This window comes from Aphelocoma coerulescens, chromosome 1 (genome assembly GCF_041296385.1).
Source record: "Aphelocoma coerulescens isolate FSJ_1873_10779 chromosome 1, UR_Acoe_1.0, whole genome shotgun sequence".
Lineage (NCBI taxonomy): Eukaryota > Metazoa > Chordata > Aves > Passeriformes > Corvidae > Aphelocoma > Aphelocoma coerulescens.
The window spans coordinates 83,505,254-83,519,872 of NC_091013.1; the positions used below are offsets into that span (position 1 = coordinate 83,505,254).

Below are 14,619 nucleotides of genomic sequence, written 5' to 3' on the forward strand. Positions count from 1 at the left end.
CCTCAAACACTTCCAGGGATGGAGCATCCATGGTTTTTCTGGGCAGTCTGTTCCAGTGCCTCATCACCCTCACAGTAAAGAATTTCTTCTGTGTATCTAGCATAAATATCCCCTCTTTCAGTTTGATCCCATGATGTTCAGTGATGAATTAACAGGAGGTACTGCTTTTTGATACATAGATGAGCAATTTGCTATCCAGGATCTCATGAAATGTAGATGCCATATTCATATTCAAGGTGATTTCGAAATGTGCTCTTAGATATAAACCAGTGATATAAATCTCAGAGGAATGCCAATCATTTGCCAATCAGATGGAATTATAGTCTACAGACAGATGGATGGCAACGTAATTGAGGCCTACCAATGGCTCATTGAAACATCATGCAAAGTAATCACCTTGCAAAGTAGTACCTGAGTAAAAGTTAAAATACAAATTATTACAAAAAGCAGGAGTGAAAACCACCCAGATGTAGGCAGAAGGGTTTTAGTGGCTTTGTATGGCTGCAGTTCTGGTGTCCTCAAATGCAGTTGAACACGGGAGACCTAGAACTCATTGAAAAAGGGAACAAAAATTATGAAAAGATGGAATGGCATCTCTGTGAGGGGTGACTAAATAGATTAGGATTCTTCAGCCTGGAAAAGAGACAGGAGAGAGAGTATGGCAGTGATCTGTCAAGAATGACTTAGAGAAAGTAAATGCAATTACTATTTTTATATTGCAAAACTAGAGGTTATCAGACGAATATCAGATAGCATGCTCAAAAGGCACATTTTTTTGTACAATGCATAATTAAATTATGGGACTCACTGCCAATGGATGGCCTGGAAGCCAAATACAAAGCGTGACAAAAAGAGGATTCCATGAAGAAATGTAAGTCCCTCAAGAATGGAGCAGCCCCAAAGCTGGCATCTGTGTGGAGGGACTGTATATTGAAACAGTGTTTCTGTATATTTAATTGGTGCTTGCATTTTTTTCCCTAAGAAAGTGTGGAAATTTAGCCAGAGTATACCTTGTGTTTAGCTAGACCTAGCAGAGAACCTATTCTAACAAGGGGGATTTAAGCAGACCAAAAAAAAAAAAAAAATTACTGAAAACAGCCCTTAAAGATTTCAGGGTTGGCTTTTAACAAAGAAAATTAAAAATGGAAGAAGCTAGGTATTGTACTCCATCTAGTCTTGTTCTGAACCAACAGAAACAACATGAGTTGAATCCATGATTTCTAAGAGGGAAGCTGTATATGCTATTCAGAACATGAAGCCTACGGTAAACAAGTGTTTGGTGTCTGCAATATTCACATCATGAAGTAATTTAGCTTTGATGGATGGATGTCTAGAATTTACCCAGATGTGTGCATTAAAGCAAATTCTTCTATTCTTACCAAAGAGAAACAAAATTCAGACTACAAAATCATTAATTTCTATCACATTATAGTGTCTCCCATTTTGAATATTCATCAGTCACCACTGGTTAGTCACATGCTAGATATAATTTTTGGAGTGTACTAGAAAAATCTCTCTAAACACATAACAAACCTGCTCCCAGAAGAAAGAATTTTATGCAAGTAGAGGCAAGTAGTAGAAACAAAGAGTTTTCCATTGATTGGGATGTGAAATAAAGATGTGTCATGTCCTTAATGTCTCTTCAATGTCTACGCAGTATTTACTGTGAGTCAAGTCCTAAGATGCAATGGTAAGGTAGAAGGAATCAACACTCTTAACTCAATACACCTTTTGAAGATATGTAAGTTATATATTTTCTTGAACCAAGTTTGGCATTGTTAGAAACAAAGTAGAATATTACATGAATGCTTGACACAAATATTGTAATTAGTGAGTCAGTTGCTTCAGTCAATAACCTGCAGTCGCGGATTGCCTACTGAGATCCCTTTTCTAAAATAAATTTGATGATAAAAGCTCACTCACATGGCTCATTTTTTAAATGAAAGTTTGGAGGAGTATGAAGAATACATATAAATTTGACAATTGAAAATGAAGGCTTTTCCCCACTGGAAATTCTTCATCATAGATAAACTAAATAATGATGTATGTCTGAAGATGACTGAAGTTTCTGAGAAATTTCAGAAGATTGCATTTCTCTTGTGTAGAAAAAAAATCAAATTACTTTATCATACATTCTCCATTAAAATTTTAAAAAAATCTGTTTTAGGAAACTAGCAGCTGGAAACTTTATTCCTTAAATCAAATCAGCCATAGCTACAGGTAGAATCTTAAAGTCATGATGAAGAAATATTGATAGGTTATTCTGGGAGCAACTAGCATGAAGGATAGGTTAAGGTGTGGGTGTGAAGCTAGTGTTGAGTCTCAAAGCGTTCAAGTTGTCAAGTTCTGCTGAGCTCTTCCCACCCAGCCTTGTTTGCAGTCCTTGCTGATTAATTATGGCTCAAAGCTTGGCAGTGCCCCATCCAAGCCGGGCTCCCCTGCCCTGCCGAAGGCAGCGGATGCTGGCACCGCTTTATGGGGCGACCACAGCTGGGGTCGCAGCAAAACCAAGGAGCACCACTAAGGATGATAATGATGTCATGGTTCAAGGAGTGTCTGGACAGTGCTCTTAGTTACAGGGTTTAGTTTCAGGCGTTCCTACATAGACCAGGGCATTGAAGATCCTTATGGGTCCCTTCCAAGTTGAGATACTCTACGATTCTACAAGAAGGTGCGGCCGCGGGGCCGCGGTCGGGGCAAGGCGCTGGGGAAGGCGGAGGACACGCACCAAGCACCCGCACCGCCCCCTCAGCCCAGGGCCCGCCTGCCCCCCGCCCTCTATGGTTCGCTCCCGCCGGGCGCATGCGCCGCGCCGGCCGGTTCCACATCGGCGGAAGGGCAGGAGGAGCCCGGCGGGGCGATGGCCGGCGCGGGCAGGGAGGAGCTGGGTGAGGCGACCCGAGCCGTGCAGCCCGGCGGCGGCGGGAGAGGCCGAGGGGCGGCGGGATGGCGGCTGGCCGCGGGGCGGAGAGGAGGTGTCGTGAGCGCCGGGACCGGCCGGCCAGCCCCCATCCCCCCTCTGCTTCAGGAGAGATGGTTCGGCCCACCGGGGATGCGCTGCGGCGCTCAGCGCCCCGAGGCGGGTGGGATGAACCATCCCACCTGCGGCGGGGGTGGGCGCTGTGCTGCGGTGTCTCTGCCGCGCCGGGGCCGCGGAGGCGGCGGCCAGGGGCCGGGCGGGGTGAGGGCAGCGCAGCCGGGAGCTCTGCAGGGCGGCAGGGGCCGCTCCCCGGGGGCGGCAGTCGTACCTGGCTGGTGCTCGGTTTCTTGGTGAAGTCACGGCCTCCATAGAAGTTTATGAAAATACGTTCTCTTTGCATCGTTAGGTGACGGTTTTATCTGCCGTGGAAGACTCGGTTGGGGTTTTCCAGGGCGTTTGTGTGCTTACATATTAGCTGTATTGTAGTTATTGCATTTACTGTATATTAGTGTTCTCATCTTTAAATCTAAGTGGTGGAGGGCACACAGGTGTTCATCTCTTAGTTTTTCTGCCCGTGGGTGGACGAGTTAGCACGTAGCTGGTTTAGTTATAGAGTATAGTTGGGGCTGGGCTGGGCACATGGAAAATCTCATCTCAAAGCTGTGTTCACGGAATCACAGGATGGGCCAGGTTGGGAGGGACCACAGTGGGTTCATCTGGTCCAACCTCCCTGTTCAGGCAGGGTCATCCTAGAGCACATGGCACAGGATTGTGTCCAGGTGGTTCTTGAGTATCTCCAGTGAGAGAGACTCCACAACCTCTCTGGGCACTCTGTTCCAGTGCTCGGTCACCCACACCGTAAAGAGGCTCTTCCTCATGTACACGTGGAACTTCAGTGCATCAGTTTCTTCCTGTTGCCTCGAGTCCTAGTGGTTGGCACCACTAAGCAGAGCCTGGCTCCATCTTGGCACCCTTCTTTAAATATTTAGACATGTTAATGACGTCCCTTCTCAGCTGTCTGGTCTTGAGGCTGAACAGGCCCAGCTCCCTCAGCCTTCCTTCGTAAGAGAGATACTCCAGTCCTCCAGTCATCCTTGTTCCCCTTGGTGGAAATCTGAGGATTACAGTTCCACTATAATCTGCAGATTTTGTCCTGTCCAGTGGTAATGATAGGACTTGGAAAGACATGCTTCAAATGTTATTGTCCCCAAGGCTGATCCATCTTGCGTTGAGAGATTGTCACTTAGGAGGAAAGGAGGCTGAAAGAAATTTTAGCACTTTTTTTTTTCCCCTGAAGTTCACAGATCTGACAGTTTTCCTGCCAGAACTCATAGAAATGGGATTTTCTATGGGATTAACTGTTTAAAAATGCAGTTTTGCGCCTGATAATAATTCCGAAGTCTTTTGCATGGTTCAGTGCTATTGAATACTTAATAAAATTGAAGTCTTGCCAAGGTGTTGTCACTTGAGAGTGTGTTAATTGTAGAAATGTGTGGCTTGGTCTAGGCAGGATAGTGGATTATTTTAAGACTAGTGTCTGTCCATATAAATGATCCATTGTGGGTTGGGGTAAAATTGCTCCTCTAAAAGTGTGCAATAGCTATGCAGACCTGTGTGCACTTTGGTTTAATAACTCAAGTGTCCCATTTTATGAGCCTTCTGCATCCGACAGTTACAAGGCAAAAGCAAACAGTTCCTCCTGCTTATTGAGGGGCATTATTGATTTTCAACATTTGCTTAGAAATAACTGTTCTCAAGATTAATAAATTCTACCACAAAGCTGAATACATCTATTTTATTAAGTTACAATCTGTAATGGAGAGAAATAAATGACCTGAGATTTATTTTCCAGAGAGAAATAAAAACGGGATTGAAATAACTGCACGGAGCATAGCTTGGAGTTCTTGACAAACAAACACAACAAAAGCTAATTCTCACTTTTAGTATTTTGGAAAATGTAATTATTAGTATTTAATAGGAATTTTTAAACCAGATTTGATTTTCCTTTTCAATTTTCAAACGGAATAATACATTTTATTTTGAGGGTTTTGTTTGTTTGTTTTTGTATCTCTTATATTCAATAGGAGTAGCTGTAGTGGAGAATAAAAAGGGAGCTGGCTTGTGTATGATTTAATGGGGTTATCTGTTATTTCCCCCTTGAGCTAGGAAAATCTACAAAGGTTTATCCATCTGGACCAGCATGCCTCTAGCAGTACCATTCATAGTCACTTTGTCTTCCTCTGTAATGTCTTTGGAGGTGGTGGAAGCATGTGACTGAGTAACGTGGCAGTCATGTGTGCTTTGTGCACAAAGCACTACTGTACAGTTAGATGTCTTCTGGAGAAGTGCTGGCAAGGTTATTTGTAGGCTAAAGAACCTAAATACCTAAACAGGTATTTCCTTCTGTGGTTGAGGGAGTAACTGAGCATTACTTTGAAAATAATTAGTGACAATGTTTTCTTTGTAATTACATTTATCTTGAGAGCCCTGGTTCTGAATGCTGGATTGAAAAGCTTCACAGCACAGAGGTAACACACTGATCATCTGTGAACTGAATGCAGTTGCTGGGAACACCAAGCCTCTCCTGTTGTCACAGATGTGGTTGCTGCCAGATATAAGTGTTGCTTCTGTGTTAACACTGCAGTGAAGACTCCTTGAATGTGTCTGCTGTTCATAGACTCAGTCACTAACTTTGTCCCATAAGAGCAGCCAGCCCTGGTTGGTGGCAGAAGCTCTGGATATGCCCTCTGGATCATGAATATGACTTTCTATAGCCTGTGGGAAAATATTAGCATAAAGCTGCATTTTAGGCTAATGTAAAGATAATGTGGTGCTGATTTTCTCTTTTATGCAGCAGTCAAAACAGCTGCTTGCTAAATTGAATCTTTATCCCAATTACAGAGGCACTGGGTCACACTATTTAATAAACACATTTCACTGAACTGTGAATCTTGGGCAGTGTTTCTGGCCCTGGGGGCGTGTTCTTGTCTAGAAGCTGACTGAGCAGTGAAGTATGTACAAGGCCTCCTTTGCCCACTGCTTTTTGCTGAGCACTTAATGTACGTGTGATGTGTTGCTCCGACAAGACCTGTGTGTTCCTTTTCCCATAAATGAGTAAAACCAGCTGATGCAAACAATGGTGTGCTGTATCCTGTCCCCCAAATCTTCATATGCTTGCATGTCAAATCCAATTCATTCTGTTTGCTGACACTGACTTCAAAAACCTGAAGGGAAAAAACCCCCAAGCAAACAAAAACCGGATCATATTGTTAAATTGGATTTAGAAAAGGGCTTTTAGACATGAGTTTGTCAGGGTCATGACCTTCTCCAAAGGAGCAGTAGAAGATTGTACTTGGCTTTTATTTTTAATATCTCCTTTAGGCTGCTATGCCCACCTGGCAAACTGCTTCGTTCTTTTGTCACTATTTCTTCCATAAAATGAAAATGATGGAGATCAGTTTTATCCCTGGTGGTGCTGAGTGGTTCAGTTAAATTTGGAAGTGTTAATTGCTTGAGCAATATAGAAAAATTAACTAAAGTTCTCAGTGAAAATTAATTTCTTTGCAGAACTTTTGAACCAGCAGATTTCTTCAGCGTGCTCTAAAAGCTTTAGAATTAAGTAAATTTAGTAAAAGTTCAAAAGTTTCTTTGGCAGTATGTCCATAAGTGTTGGCAAGATGCTGGCAAATTCTAGGGAATAGAAAAGTACATGTGAAGATACAAAACTGGAAATACTAGTCATAACAATTTTAGCACTATGGATTTAATCTCACTGTGTGACTGGGGGCTGATTAGTGATTAAAGTTCGGGTCTTTGAGGATATAGTGTTGACATTTATGCATGATTATAGTGTGATGTGTAGCTGTAATGAATCAGTGATTTATGTCTCCAGTGGCTTAAGGAATTCGTTTCCACATTGGAGTGATAATGCTGGGAGAAGTTGAAATGCACTTTGTGTTGCTTTGGTTGATAGTAGCAGTACTTGCAGAGCTTTTCGGCACCCTGCTTTCATGCATGTTCACAGAAGAAAGCAGAAACAATGTCAGTTTAATTAACTGTTAAAGACAATTAGAAAACAGCATTTGATCTGAAAAGATTTTTGTGGTGGAACAAGGAGGAAAGAAATTCATATTGGCTGGTGGAAGGACAGGGCTGAAAATTGACTGGTGCTTTGTCTAAGTGAAAACAAAAGGGTGTGCAGAAGTGAGTTTCCTTATTTTTAGTTGTGCTGAGTAATGATAATGCAAAATTTTCAGTGAGCTCTGTGTCTGAGCACTGGGATGGATTATTCATAGTGTGTTTGGATGCAGCCAGGACAGTTTGGTGGAGCACGGATCTAATGTTGGCTGAGGTGTGCTCTGCACCATGTGCTTTGTGAGAGCAGCCAGACAATAATCATCTCTGATTCAGGTATGACATGCACATGCTTTTCTTGTGCTGCAGTTTGAGATTGTATTTAAATTGCACATACTGGACCTTTGTAGGAAGTAATCAAAGGAAATATGGGTATTTGGTGCCAGTTTTCTGGTGGTGACTGCAGACATTCCAGAATAATTAATTTCAAGCTAGGTCCAAGTATGCAAAGCTCAAGTTTTTTTCCTTTGCTCTAGACTACAAGTTTGGACCCATTAAATTTGTATGTTACACAAACACAGATGTCAATGCAGGTGGGGACTGTGCAGTTGGACACAGCCACATTATTCCAACAACAGAGATGTATTATCAAATGAAAACCCATGCTTAGAAAGTCTTATGACCAAACCCCCTGTTAATGTCTCAGTACCATTACTGTTAATGGGCTCACATATTTAAGCCAAAACAGTTAACGAGTCATGGGATGAAGGAGGAAGGATGAGGAAAAGAGACAACTCAATGGCATTTTTATGGCTGGAATAGAGACCAGATAACATTGTTGGAAGGTTTTATGTAATGCAATATTTCAGAGGAACCCGTAGTAAGTCATAACCTGTATAGTTATGGCAACATGAGCTGGTGCTCATTACTGTTACCTGTGTTTTATAACTTCTAATGGAATTTATTCTCAAATGCATTCTTACATTAGAATAGGAACAGTGAACTCCCAGCCTTAGTGTGCATATTGGAAATGGATATTCTTGGGTCTAATTTAAGCAATTTCTGAGAAAGTGGGTGAATGGGACAGTGGGACAGGGATAACAATAACCTTTAGATGATTATATGGCTTTAAGAATGGGAGGATGACTTTTCAGAAGAAAAATAGCTTGTGTTAGGAAAATTTTTATTACTTAAAAGATGAGGGGCATGCTTGAGTATGTCTAAATCTATTCTTAAAGGACTACCTTTGGATCAGAAGTTGGGTCAGGAAGTTGGGAGAGAAAGTAAAATGGGATGTCTAAAAAGTTCAGAGTCTTCTGTGTGTCATCTGGCTGCATGGTAAACAATGTAAATGTGTGTATGTATCAAATGTTTCAGGTTGCAATGGAAGAAGAAAATTTTACTTTTCTCCCTTGACTGGGCAGTAGCTGATACCCACCAAAGCTGTTGGTCCTAAGGGTCGTGCTAGTCCCTTGCTACTGCTAAATAAGAACCTTACTTGCTGCATGTTGTCACTATTGTTTATCATTACGAAGAGCATCCTACAAAATGTGATGGAGACAAATCTGGAAATTTTTTTTTTTTATATGTTGTTGAAACTTATGTGATCACAGACTTGCATGCTTGCAGTTCGGCTTGTTCCTTCCGATTGTGACTTTAGAATCAATACGTTAAAGAATGAAAATCAGCCTAATCAATGGCTCACTAGGTGAAACTTCCTACTCCCTCTGATCCCTGAGGAGATAAATGTCTGTTCCAGAACTAGAGTATGCAGGTCTTTGTGAGCATCAAAGGAGCCCCGCAGGGACTCAGAGCTGAGGGGGAGGATGGTTGTGGCATCCTCAAGAACTAGTCAGCACAATGCTGTGGGAGCAGAGGGAAGGAACTTTGCTGATCCTTCTTTTTTTGATCAATTCACAGACTGTATTCCAGGTAGAGAAATGTGATGGAGTCCATCCTGACTTGTGTAATTAGACTATCACTGAGTATGAATTTTCTTTACAGTGTACTTGCTGGTTGAGTCTCTGACCTCTGGTTTTTGCTCTTGACTGGGCATCTTTGCTTCTGTCAAGTGCTTTCTTTGCTGGCTTTCAGCTTTTCAGACATGAAACTTTGATGACCTTTTTGTGTTTTCAGGAGAGTTTGAGCTATATGATTTAATTTTAATGACTTGGATAAGCTGCCTTCTGCTTTGTAGGATTTTTACACATGTTCTACAGTTTTCTTTAGAAGTTTCTGTTGTTTAGCATTGGCTTCAGTGCCCTGCTGATGGGTTAGACATCTCCAAGGTTTCATAAAAACCTTAATGATTTGTTTAATGGCTGTGGTGGGTTGACCCTGGCTGGATTCTGGGTGTCCACAAAAGCTACTGGAGAAAATATAACAAAATGCTTGTGGGTTGAGATAAGGAAAGGGAAGATCACTCACCACTTACAGTCATGGGCAAAACAGACTTGAGTTGGGTAAATTAATTGAATTTCTTACCAGTCAAATCAAAGCAGGGTAATGAGAAATAAGAATAAATCTAAAAAATCATCTGTGCTAGTTTGAAAACAAACCAGTGAGAGGCACCAAGTCAGAATAACAATTTAATGGAAATTAAAGAAAAGGAAAAGAAAGTAAAAGAAAACACTGACAGAGTCAAGATACAACCTGAGTCCCTGTTAGGCAGGGTAGTGGTAGCAGTCTGGTGGAATGGTGGCTGCAATCCTCTGAAGTGGTGATCCTGTAGTAGAAGGGGTCTGCTCTTCCTCAGAGAATCCAGCGGTGGCTGTGTAGCTCCTGTCCTCTGGAAATCCAGTGGAGTCCCCCCTTTGATGCTCAGAGTCCCAGTTATATCCACGATGGGATGCTTGGTTCCTCCCTCTGGTTGGAGCATCTCACAATGGGGTAATGAGTCATGAGGCCAAGTGTTGATTAGGCTCGTTAACAGAAGATAGTCTGGAGGGAGTTATCTCTGAGTCATGCAGCAGGACAATGATGGGCCATTAACAGAAAGATAGTCTGGGGGGAGGAGGCAAGGAAAACACTGCCCCACCTGATTTCAACAGCTCATGAGGATGGTAATAGAATACACCTCAACCCAGGACATCATCTCTCCCTTCTTCTCAGGTCAACTTCACTCACAATTTCTCTACTTCCTCCCCTCCAGTGGTGCAGGGAGATGGGGAATGGGGGCTGCGGTCAGTTCATCACATGTTGTTTTTTCTCCTTCTTTCTCTTCGGGGAGAGGACTCCTCACACTCTTCCCATGTTCCAGTGTGGGTCCCTCCCATGTGAGACAGTCTTCCAGAAACTGCTCCAGTGTGGGTCCCCTACTGGGTCACAAACCTGCCAGCAAACCTGCTCCAAGCTTAGGCTTTTCTCTTTGTGGGGCCAGAGGTCCTCTGCCAAGAGTCTGCTCCAGCGTGGGCTTCCCCTGGGGTTACAGCCTCCTTTGGGCATCCACCTGCTCCACTGTGGGTCCCTCCATGGGCTGCAGCTGGATCTCTGCTCCACCCTGCACCTCCATGGGCTGCAGGGGCACAGCTGCCTCACCATGGGCTGCACCAGGGGCTGCAGGGGAATCTCTGCTCTGGCACCTGGAGCACCTCCTGCCCCTCCTTCTGCACTGACCTTGGGGTCTGCAGGGCTGTTCCTGTCACATATTCTCAGTCCACTCTCCAGCTGTAGCTGCTCTGCAGGTTTTTTTTCCCTTCTTAACTATGTTATTGCAGAGGTGCTGCCACCATCACTGATGGGCTTGGACTTGTCCAGCAAGTCATCATGGAACCATCTGACATTGTCTGTGTTGACATGGCGGAAGCTTCCAGCAGCTTCTCACAGAAGCTGCTCCTGTAGCCCCATCACTACCAAAACCTTGACACAAAATGGCTGCTTTGTAATGTAAATGTGGTGTGGTTTTTTTCTTAGTTTGTATTTTTTTAATACAAAATGTTAACGTCGTAGGGATTTCTCTTTTTTTTTTTTGAGAAAGTTATGGAAATTGGGACTTATTCAACATATTTTATGAATGGATACTGTGGTAGGCAAGAGTAGGGTAAATAATCTTTTTGCTCTTGGCAGGATTTGTCTTGCTTAACTGTAGTAATTTAAAATGGTTATAATTTCCTCAACATTAAAGTGGCATAAGCTGTTAGTTTTGCCTGAAAGGCAATTTTGTTCACTACTGACTGCTTGCTGTTACTTGGTGCTGTTATTTAGCTGGAGTTTTATGCCAGTTTAAAAAGGTTCATAAAATTGCAGCTTTCAAAGCATGCAGCCTGATTCCTGTACTTTGGTTCTTTCTTCAATGAGTGGACATATTTTCTGTGAGATCTGTCTTACTGATCTGTTTTAGGATGGGGATGTGCCCTTGCTCACCACTGCTGAGTGCAGACTGAGTGTTTAATTCTGCAGTAGCTACCAGTGGTTAAGATGAATCTCATCCTTTTGTAATGATGAATGACTTTTCTGTTTTGCTTTATGTTGCATTAGCTTGCAAAATGATTTAAACTAGTGACATTTTCATGATAGAAAGTTTTCTTAATGAAGAACTGTTGTGTTTGGCCATAATAATAATGAGATGATGTTCCACTTTAAAGAGAGAGGATATCCTATGCAAGCTTGTGCTCCATGTATCTGCTTAAATCATCTTTATAGTTAGGAACATGTTTAAACCTCATGGCCTGGGAAGTTTGAATCATGTTTTGCTTCTGAACTGTAAAAGCTTGTTTCTAATGCTAATGTAGTGTTAACTCTGTTGTACAGGCATGGAAGTAATGAAGCCTTTAATTGATGAAGAAGACTCAGATGGCATCTCAGATGAAGAGCATGAAAATACTTTCCTGCCGGTTAAGACGCATTACCAGCTTGATAATGAAGAAAGCATTACGTATGTGTTAAGTATCCGCTTATTCAAATTTCTTGCCTCTGACTTGTTTCTTGTGAGCAGTTTACTGAACTCTGAAGGGGTTTTCTTGCACCTGCAGAAGAGTTTTGTGGTTATAAATAAGGACTTTGCATAGTTCTCCCAAAAAGCAGCTCATTTTGAGTAGGTTCTCTGTTCTTTTGATGCAAACAATATACTGGCTATAAAATATTCCAAGGTTCCCATTTGTAAAGGAATTGGGATACTCAATGTCCAAGCGCTGTTTAAAGAAGATTTTGAGGTTATCTGGAGATAACCTGTTTTGAAAGTTTCATTATAAAAGCTTGTAAAGGTTTTGGGTTTTCTTTCTTTGGATAAAGCTTTGGCTGACAGCATTGTGATTTGCAGCTGATGATTGTTTCGAATGTTACTGGTTTTAAAAGGACATTGATAAAACTTGGTAATTTTGACTCTGAGGCAAGAGAACTATGAAATTTCTGAGAAATTAACATTTCATAAGCTGTAATAAAGAACTGAAGATCAGACGTTTGTGTTCTATTTGGGGGTGCTCACATGTACAGATGAATAAAAACACTATTTGCATGTGCTGCGCTTTCTTTAAACTAGCTGGACCGCTGTAAGTTGAAACTTTAAATTTATTACTTTATTATAGACAGAGGGTGTGGTTTTGTTTTTGCCATCTGCCCCATCTATGTGTACTTCTAATGTGACATTTTATCCTCAGGTTTATACAAACACTGACTCACCTCCTCAAGGGAAACATCGGAACTGGGCTTCTTGGTCTTCCGCTTGCGATAAAAAACGCTGGCATTGTGGTAATTCTTTTTTCATAGACTAGAAAAATCATCTAGAAAGATTTACAGATAAGGTCCTGAAAAACTAAAATCTCAATACTTATTATTTGTCACTCCCATTTTAGTAGAGTTATGTTGTTTCTTCTCTTTAATTTGTTGAAATCAGTACTGAAGATTAAGATTTTTGTTGTTTTAAAGAAAATTACTATTGCATGAATTGCATTTTTGCTTAGCCAATGTGTTTTTCTGGTCCAAACAAAAACTTTGTGAGAAAGAAAGAAATATTTAAATTTACTCAGACTCCTATGATGTCTCATGGGAATTGTTTCTATGGTGTTGTCTTATCTTTGTCCAGACTTCTCTAGAGGCAGATTGTATGTTTTAGGATGAAGCATCAGCTTGTTAAATCAATCTAGTGTTTCTGCAGAAACAGGGTGTAGCTCAGGTTATTTATGGTAACAAACAATTGGTAATAAACAATGCATTTCCTAGGGCAGGGTAAATTTAATCAAATGAATTTTCATCTTATGACTAAATAATCCTGTAACTCCATAGCACAGGTTGTTAGTTTGAGAGTGAAAGTTACATGTGTGTAAGGCAAGTTCCTTCTGTGAAAACTTCTGGTCAAACTCCTGCTCTGAAACAAGTGATACAATTTGGTAATTATCTATAACTTGTAACTTCTACTGTCATTTCCACTTCAAAGTGGTTCAAACCACTGAATTGTGGAGTCTATGCAGTCTTCTCTCTTGACAAACTTCTTTGGCAGATGAAGCAGTTAGAGGAGTGAAGTACCCATTTGGTACTTGTGGCTTGATCACCCCTGAACAGCCTTCTCTTAAGTTGTGAACTGAAACTAATGGATGCCATCCGTGAAACATCAGCAGCAACACCCCACTGAGGGGGAAAAGTTTTTAGTTATTACTTTATTTGCTACAATGTGAAGCTTTTTCCGTGTAAAAATTTTTCCCCAGCATATTTTCATTAAATTTTCTGTATCTCCTGTGTCGTCCTTTTTTTTTTCCGTACCAGGTTGGACCAATCAGCCTTGTGTTGATAGGAGTTATATCTGTTCACTGTATGCACATCTTGGTACGTTGCAGCCACTGTCTATGTCAGAGGTAAATGTGGAACTACTCATTCAGTTGCTGAATTTGAGTATTATTTTTTTTCATTTCTCTTTTCTGTCTGTGATTTTCAGTCTACAAAATATTCTGATGCTGTAGCAGTTTCTTCTGTCAGTTTAGAATCTTCTACTCAAATTCTTAGCATGCACCTAGTAATGATAACCATGCTTTGTGCAACTGTCTTGATTTGAAAGACAGGTATCTGCTAAGGAAGGCAGAAGCCTCCCTTGGAATGGCAGATGCAACCCCTTCCCTCCGAGTTATTATAATTTTGAAATCAAGGGGCTTTTAGGCAAAGATGTGGGAAACAGGAATAACCGTTCTTTACTATGATATATCTATATGTGTATAACCAGTCAAACAAACACCAATAACCATGGCAGTAACAGCAAACAATCACAAACCCAGTCCCGGCCTTCTCGGCTGTCGGGCCCTTTCCCCTCGGGTGCAGTTCCGCTCGCAGCCGGCAGGGGCGCTGGCGGCTCCCGGTGAGCAGGGCAGGTGCGATGGTTCCCCCGCGGCTGCAGGGGGCGCTCCGGAGCGAGCTCGGGGAGCACGCGGCTGCTCTGGTGCCCTGGGATCCTGGGGAAGGGATGGGACAAAGGCTTCACAAACCCCTGGGTAGCTGGCCCCGGTGTCCGGCCGGACCCTCGGGAACGGCAAGCTGGAATGGCAGGCTGGAAGGGCAGGGACGGGCACAAATCCCGGATGGCAGATGAGGTGTATCCAAATGGAGAACCCCCTGGAGGTCTGGGCAGGCAGGGCGAGCACAGCTACAACGTAGCGAAAGGCTCGAAGCAGCGGTGGGGCAGGGCGGCCACGGCCCGGTTCCCA

At 42.3% G+C, this 14,619-nt stretch overlaps 1 protein-coding gene across 1 annotated transcript in view; it reads left to right on the top strand.

Moving 5' to 3' along the window:
* Nucleotides 1-2,780: 2,780 nt before the first annotated feature.
* The window catches only part of SLC36A4 (solute carrier family 36 member 4), a 727,208-nt gene continuing 715,369 nt past the window's right edge, over nt 2,781-14,619 (top strand). The window contains 5 exon segments of the mRNA XM_069015488.1: nt 2,781-2,802; nt 2,805-2,888; nt 11,744-11,867; nt 12,589-12,679; nt 13,691-13,779. Of these exon segments, the coding sequence (XP_068871589.1) occupies nt 2,781-2,802; nt 2,805-2,888; nt 11,744-11,867; nt 12,589-12,679; nt 13,691-13,779 (410 nt within the window).